Source organism: Mus caroli, chromosome 6, assembly GCF_900094665.2.
Source record: "Mus caroli chromosome 6, CAROLI_EIJ_v1.1, whole genome shotgun sequence".
Classification (NCBI taxonomy): Eukaryota; Metazoa; Chordata; class Mammalia; order Rodentia; family Muridae; genus Mus; species Mus caroli.
Genome location: NC_034575.1, coordinates 2,963,090 through 2,971,466, shown reverse-complemented (window position 1 = coordinate 2,971,466; position 8,377 = coordinate 2,963,090). Strand labels below are relative to the sequence as shown.

The following is an 8,377-nucleotide window of genomic DNA, read 5'->3' as shown; positions in this document are numbered from 1 at the left end:
TATATATATATATATATATAGAGAGAGAGAGAGAGAGAGAGAGAGAGAGATCGTATAGTTGATACAATTTTATGTCCACTTTGCAAGTGTCAAAGTTTTGTTGAAATGTCTAAAAATGCAGCTGACTGGTAGTGTGTCCATCTTGCATACATGATTTTAGTCCTTATCTCCACCCAAACAGCCAGACCAGCAAAGCTTACATTAGGGATTGGCAAGATGGTTCAGTGATTTAGACACTTGTTGCTCTTGAGGGCTCAGACTCAGTTTCTGATACCTCCATGGTGACTCACAAGCACCTGTAATTCCATTTCTGGGGTATTCAGCACCCTCTTTTGACTTCTTTGGGCAATAGGCATACAAGCAGTATACACATGCATATAGGCAAAACATTATTCACATGAAATAATTAAATCTGAAAGAATATTTTAAATTCTATTTAAATATACATTAGAAGTAGGACTTTATAGTATCATATTTGCAAGGTTCTTGAATAGTAAATAGTCTTTCATTTATTTTCTAAGTAGGTTTATATATGAGAAAATTAATGAAAATAAAATGTAATTAGAGGATAAATTTTTAAATTATTATATTACTGATACCCAATTTCCTTCTATGGCTTCATTTTAGGAACTAAAATAAAGCTATTTTGTAATGTTTTAAGCTAGTGACCCAAGCTTGCTTTAGTTATTCTGTCTTAGAAGCAGCTTGGAAAAGGTGCTAACACTCACCGTCTTTGTCTTGTTGCAGTGCTGAGCTGGAGAAGCATGGCTACAAGATGGAGACATCATAGCATCCGGGAATGTCCCAGGAACCTCAACCATGGACTCTACCACAGTCTAGGACAGAGAAAACAGGACAGGATACTTTAAAAGAACGTGTTTATTTCATTATCTGCTTGGATTTATTTTTGTTTTATAACAAAAAAAAAAGTAAATAAATGTTTTGATTTAATCTTTTTGGTTCAGATGTCTTGATCTTTTGCCTCTATTCCTAAATTTTATATTCATGATTTATAAGAAACTTACATAGTCCCAATAAAGTCCATGCAATAATTTTTTTAATATTAATCAAACAGTCAGATGTTGGGATTCATCAGATTTCCATATCCAATTTTACAAGATGTTTCTATGAAATGACATTATACTTTAATGTCTTTTGTGTTTCTTTTACTGTAACATTTACTGAAATTTTTAAGGAGGCCCTTTAAAACTTGTGTTTTTAAAATATTAATCATTTTAAATATCTGTAATTTACTTAGTTTCTGGGATATTAATAATGTTCTTAAGTGGTTGGTAGAGTCTGTTGGCTCTTTGGTCATACTTCTAAGAATCATATCTCTATTAAAATTGGGGAAGTGAGCGCTGGATATTTTAGCAGTATGTATATTCTGAGGTACTGCATACATTCATCTTACACAACCAAGTTTATGGAAGTTGTTGACGGTTGCCATTCCTACTGTCTGAGTGGGAGATTTAGTTTAGCATAGAAAGGACTCTTGGAAGCTAATTTAGTGTTGTTAGAAATATGTATGAACCTAAATGCATTCTTCATTAAGAGAGAGAATATCAGTATCCACATTCACCACGCTGAAAGGGAAACAACGTCTCGCCATTTGGACAGAGCTGACAGTTTGCACCACTTTGAACTTAACCTACCATGACATTGGGAAGTGGTCTTTTTAGCTACTTAATGTCACCTCTCTACTACTCAGCCTTAGCTTTCTTCTGTATTCTATCCCTGAATAAGTTTTATCTCGCCTAAGTCAGTAAACAGACACCAAAATAGTTGGTGACCTGAAATACAAGTGAGTAAGAAAGTATTATAATCATTACTATGATAATTAGAGTACCCTATATGTATCCTATGGAAAAGGAGATTAGCCTCAATGTTAGTAAACAGCTAAAATTAAGTCAATAAAAGATCAACGAAGTCTGAAATACAAAGTTATATTAAAGTGATTTTGGACATAAAGATGCGTATTCTCAGCTGCCTGGTAGAACTGGTAAATAATGGAATGGAATAAAGAACCAAAAAGAATTTGGACAGAGTAAATGCCCTGTTAAAAAAAAAAAGTAGTGCCACTGTTATCCGGTGGGCATGTCTTGCCTGGGTGTCACTTTAGTACTATGCAGGTGGCACACACAGTTCTTCCCCAGCAGCTCACGTGCTGGCAAGGTCGCCAGCAGGATGAGCGCCACCAGCTGAGCCCCAGCCTCCTTTCTCCATGAAGAAAGGAGGCTGGGGCCCCTTTGCAGGGTTTTCTGCAAATAGAGACTTACTGTCTAGTTCTCAAATGTAACCAACAGCTAGCTCTAGCCTTGACACTTTGTGAGTCCTCAGGATTTACTGTGTTGTGACCAATCACTAACTCAGAGAGTTCTATGCCCCGATTTTCTTCTAGCTACCCTACAGTTCCAGGGAATATCCTTTCCACTTAGTGTGTCTTTGTTGGTTTTACTGTCCTTTCAGGTGCTTTTCCAAATCTCTAAGGTGCTCAAGGTTTATCATCATATAATGATGACCTCTTTACAGAGCCCATCTGAGGAGACAGCTCCCTGGGATTCCTAGGGTGCCCTACTCTTGGGTGGCTTGAGCTTACTTGTATATCTACCCCTCACCAGGAACAGGCAACCACTTCCGCACAATACCCCATACTACGTGGGGAAAGAAAGGCTTGCTTCTGTGGAATTGTTCTTCCACCCTCAAGCAGATCAGCTTCATGTGTGTATAAGCATCCCTTTCCAGGGCCATGTGACCTCTCCTCTCTAATCCATCTGGGGATTTGCTTTTTTTTTTACAGTATCTCTTGATTTGTACTGTATTCCAAAAGGATACCATATGCTGTTTCCCTACAATATATACCTTCCCTTTAGCCCAGTGGTTTGTAGCACGTGGGTTGAGACCACTTTGAGGGTCCAAGGACCCTTTCACAGGGGTCACCCAAGACCATGAGAAAACACAGATATTTACATAATTCATAACAGCAAAATTATGGTTACAAGGTAGAAATGAATCTATAGTTGTGGATCACAACATGAGAACCTGTTAAAGGATCACAGACGTTGGAAGGTTGAGCACCACAGCTTTAAGCAGAGCTGTCAACTGACAATGTGACGTTGGGTATTGGTTTTAGATTTCCTAGCTTCTTACTGTGTTCTTGGACACTTAGCTGTAAATCCTGGCTTGCATCTAGTCTACTTTGAGTTTATTCCTTTCTGTATCCATGTATTTTCTACTCACATCTGTTGCTTTTAAAAATGTGTATGTACATATGAGTGTGTGAAAGTCTGTATGAATGTATGTATGTATGATTGTAGATCTGTTTCCAGTTATGGTCTCTTCCTAAGAACTTTAAACTCATATCTGTCTGCTAATTTGTTTTTTGCATTGCACTGCATCTTCAAATTCACGTGAAGATGGAAGAACAGAGCCTTGGTTATCCTTCCCAAGCATGGTATTTCACCCAGTCTTGCCTGTCTCACCTTTTCTACCCAATTGTTGAAGGCCACGTTGTAAGAGCTGCCTTATCTTCTATTTTCTGATGTACCCCACCTATTGGCAACTCAGTCAGCCCCCACTACCCTCCTGCTTTCATTAGAAATTAGTTCCCCTCTTCTGATGGCTGTTCTCTTTTCACGTGTGGCCAGGAACACAGCCCTCCTAGGTCAGGGTGGGCTCTGCTCAGTCTTCCGCCAGTCCTGGTAACTCCTCCCTTGGAAATGGCTAAGTAAAGGATGGCAAATTTAAAGAGTTTTGAGTGAGTGAAACTAAAAGGCTGTGATGTTCTGACAAGGAGGAACCTGCCTCGTAGTAGCCTCACCAAGCCAGGCTCTTCCTTTGGATGTAAATACAGAAGCGTGGAACACCACAATCATTTAGAAAGCAGTTTCAGGTTGTAGGTGAGACTCAAAGAAGCTTGTAAAAAACAGATTCTGAGCAGGCGAGATGGTTCAGCCGGAAAAGGCGCTTACAACCTGATCTTGAGCCCTGGAAGCTATGTCGTAGAACTGATTCCTACAGGTTATCTCCTGACTCCGTATGTGTCTCCATGCATGCACTGTGGCACATACACACTAATAAATGTAATAAAAAAGGACAAGGTTAGCAATGACACTGAGCCAGCCTTGTGCCTGGATGCCTGAGCAATTAGTCTATAGATTCTACCTCACACTCTAAAGTTGGTAGTTTCTTTTTTTTTTTTTTTTTTTAGTGCTACTTTTTAAAATTTTAGGTATTTTCTTCATTTACATTTCCAATGCTACCCCAAAAGTCCCCCAAACCCTCTCCCCTCCCACTCTCCTACCCTCCCACTCCCACTTCTTGGCCTGGTGTTCCCCTGTACTGAGGCATATAAAGTTTGCAAGTCCAATGGGCCTCTCTTTCCACTGATGGCCGACTAGGCCATCTTCTGATACATATGCAGCTAGAGACACGAGCTCCGGGGGGTACAGGTTAGTTCATATTGTTGTTCTACCTATGGGGTTGCAGTTCCCTTTAGCTCCTTGGGTGCTTTCTCTAGCTCCTCCATTGGGGGCCCTGTGATCCATCCAATACCTGACTGTGAGCATCCACTTCTGTGTTTGCTAGGCCCTGGCATAGTCTCACAAGAGACAGCTATATCAGGGTCCTTTCAGCAAAATCTTGCTAGTGTGTACAATGGTGTCAGCGTTTGGAGGCTGATTATGGGATGGATCCCCGGGTGTACTGGCTAGTTTTGTGTCAACTTGACACATCTGGAGTTACCACAGAGAAAGGAGCTTCAGTTGAGGAAACGCCTCCATGAGATCCAACTCTAAGGCATTTTCTCAATTAGTGGTCAAGGGGGAAAAGCCCCTTGTAGGTGGGACCATCTCTGGGCTGGTAGTCTTGGTTCGATAAGAGAGCAGGCTGAGCAAGCCAGAGGAGGCAAGCCAATAAAGAACATCCCTCCATGGCCTTCTGCATCAGCTCCTGCTTTCTGACCTGCTCGAGTTCCAGTCCTGACTTCCTTGGTGATAAACAGCAGTGTGGAATTGTAGGCTGAATAAACCCTTTCCTCCCCAACTTGCTTCTTGGTCATGATGTTTGTGCAGGAATAGAAACCCTGACTAAGATACCGGGTATGGCAGTCTCTAGATGGTCCATCCTTTCGTCTCAGCTTCAACCTTTGTCTCTGTAACTCCTACGAATAGTTTAACCACCATATCCAGAACCAATGTACACTTACTACCAGGATCCTAGTCTAACTGTTGCTCACAAGGTCCCACTAAACTGATAACCAAACTGCTCCACCTACTACTTCTCTCCATTTTGGAAAATGAGATCTTGTTTAAATTGAGATGTTGCACTTTTTCATAACACCCCCACACCTACCCCGTAAGGCTTCAAGCATCCTGAGTTTTGGTTAATCTTCCTGGTATAGCTCTCTCATATCCATCTGCCCCCATCCCTGTTTAAATGTTTAGCCCCTAGCATTGTCCTCCTGGTTGTTTATGTCACATGTTTCTACTGTCCCCTCTTACTTGGATTGCAACATCACAGATTTCCATATGGCTTTTCCTGAATGCTCCATTTGGCAGTAGAAGCAAGGTAAGGATTACCAGGGAGTCTTGCAGCTTCCCTTGATGAGGACACTGGGGAGGACCAATAACAGCATTCTGTCAGTACACAGAACTTCAAAAATTCCAGATTCCCTGCCAGGCATGTTGGGGTATTCCAGCCATCCCACCAAAACTCCAGCACATCTCCGTTGACAGTATGAGTTTGTACTTTTTCTCTCTTCGTGTTTTTGCTTAGAGTGTTTTCCATTTGGTCCCCTTTTGGGCAAATACTGACAAATGGTGTCCTTATTGGTTTCATCGTTAAATACCCTCATTTTCATTCATCTTCTCTCCAAAGCAGACTTTTAGATGAGGAGTGAAGATTTTCTGGTTTATTTTAAAGACGACAAGAGGGTGAAAAGTGAAGTAGGAAAGAAAATTAATAAATTGTGTGTCAGTCAAGTAACCACTGGGGCAGCCTGACCTTACTGCCACCTGGGAGCCATGGGAAGGTATGGCCAACACACTTTACAGTTCTCCCCTTCCAAGCAGAGGGAAAACCAGGTATTAGCCAGATGAGTCAGTCTCTAGGTTACTTTGAAAGGAAACTTCATTATCCCCTGGTGTGGGCCATGTACAGCAAGAATAGCTTCTGGCTACCAGAGTGTTCAAAGTTACTGGCTGTTGGAAAGGAAAGTCCTTGGCCCAGAATTTAAAAAGGAGTAGGAATCCAAGCAGGACACCACTAGCAGCACCATTGTGAGCTCGGTTGTCTGATTAGAAGGTGAGTTTTGAGCATCTCCTAATCACTTTGTAATCTAGTTCTCACCACCGATCAAAAGATAAAGACGGTTTGGCAGAATCAACGTAGAGCAGGCAATAAATAGATACTCTATGTAACATGGCATTTGCCTGCCCTTTTGTATATATATATATATATATATATATATATATATATATACACTATGTGTCCATATGTCAAACCATTTCACACCTAATTAAATGCATTTAAGTATGTAAAACTTACATCCTTTCCCCCCCCAAAAAAATGGTGAGGGTGGGAGTATAGTAGGATCGCTAATGGCTATGAATTACACTTTTTTTGTTTTTCCCATGATGAAATATCTTCTAGAAAAATCTCCATAGCTTTTTTACTCTGACTAAAATATGGCATCGTTAGAGCTCAGTAATGATGAAGTAAATTGAGCACAGGAATCTTGTTTATATTTTCAAGGCTAATTTCTAACTTAAGGTAAAACGACGTACCTTTTTACCTACATTAGTGTTTGTAAATAAAGATGACTAACGTGCATGCTGGAACCTTTGAGAACGCACTGGCTTGTGTTTGCCATCTTATGTATGAAGCCCACTGCAGAGCTTATATCCTTATCATTTGGGGTATATCCATATCATCTATATTTCCATGTAGAGAGCTAGACACAGCATTGAGTTGTAAGCAAAGCTATACTCGGCTAAGGCTGAGGAACCTGCCACTACCAGGTACAGAGATGGCAGTCTGCCTTTAGGATATTTGGTAATTTTCAATAAATTCACCTTTGCTGATTGTAAAAGGATATTCGGCTTTACACACATATGCATCTTTCCTGTGAAGCAGGACTGGTAAGAAAATTATACAAAAGAAACCAGGCTAAAGTTACCAATTTTTAACGTTAAAAAAAAAAAAAAAACTGAGAGGGTTCTTTATAGTTCATAGTTCAATTTGTTAAATAAGTTCCATCTGTTTAAAAAATAAACAATGTTACCTAAATTTATATTTAAAACAATATTCTATGTATTATTAGTAATGTAGGGGATTAATTGCTGGTTTTTTTAAAAAATTAAAGTTAATGATAAATTTACAAAATAGCATTTAAGGCCATTGACTCTATTTCTCTAAGGAATGCCTTTGTCTGTTTTTATTGCCTAAGGACGATTGATAGTCTCATTTTCAAGCTATTTGAGGGTACAGAGGAGTCTGGGCACAGTGATTCAGGAAGTGGATGAGCTACAGCTTGTGATGCTGCCGGGAGCCTATGGGGCAGGAGGAGGAGGAGGAGGAGGATAGACCAGAGTACTCTGACCTTTATTTGTTTTAGACATTGGAATTCAATGTTGGACTTTATTTGAAAAATTGATTCTCCCGCCCTTCTTGTAAAGTTAGATAACAGTGATCTGGATTTTCTACAATATCGGCAATTTCTCCTAAATGCCACCAAGTAAGTTGGGCTTTACTTTCAGTCCAGATTCAGGGTAGAGCCACTTCATACTGTGAAAATTATAAACATTTCTTCTAAGTTAGCTGAGTCTCTGTCATCCTGTATGTGTGTGACCATGATGTTAAACTTAAGAGAATTGGGCGGATTTCTAAAGAGCATCTACCTCGACCATTTCATTTTATAGATGAGGAGAAAAATCCAAAGTGGGTGTGACCCATCCCCAAGGTCACATTGGGTAGAAATGAATACAGATTCTAAGGCAGTGAGCCTTCTCTATAGAGATCCCACGTTATCAGTTTTGATTATAGAACATCTGCTAGGTATTAGGAAACATAACTTGTATAAGGGAAAACGTGAGAACACATAACACCTAATCAACAAATGTGCTTTTTTACTGCCTCAAGTACAGTACGGCTTAATGAAGCAAGTCTACATGTGCTTTATAAGATGTCTCTTAACCTAAGAAAGGTGAGTCCTGGCCTCTAGGGTTAAAACAGTCTGTTCAGTGGTGGATACTGATGGCATCTTGGCCACAGAGGTGCATTGTCCTATATGTTGATAACACCACCCGAGCTCCCCCATGGGTAGTTAACACTGGCTTTCCTCATTCTCCTCTCATCCCTTTCATTTTGCCACAGTCTT

At 40.2% G+C, this 8,377-nt stretch overlaps 1 protein-coding gene across 1 annotated transcript in view; it reads left to right on the top strand.

Annotated features, from left to right (window-relative positions):
* Window positions 1-956, top strand: part of Sem1 (SEM1 26S proteasome complex subunit) — a 25,356-nt gene extending 24,400 nt beyond the window's left edge. The window contains exon 3 of the mRNA XM_021165451.2: window positions 748-956. Coding sequence (XP_021021110.1) covers window positions 748-790 — 43 coding nt within the window. The 3' untranslated portion in view covers window positions 791-956. The remainder of the gene's footprint in view (window positions 1-747) is intronic.
* Window positions 957-8,377: the final 7,421 nt, after the last annotated feature.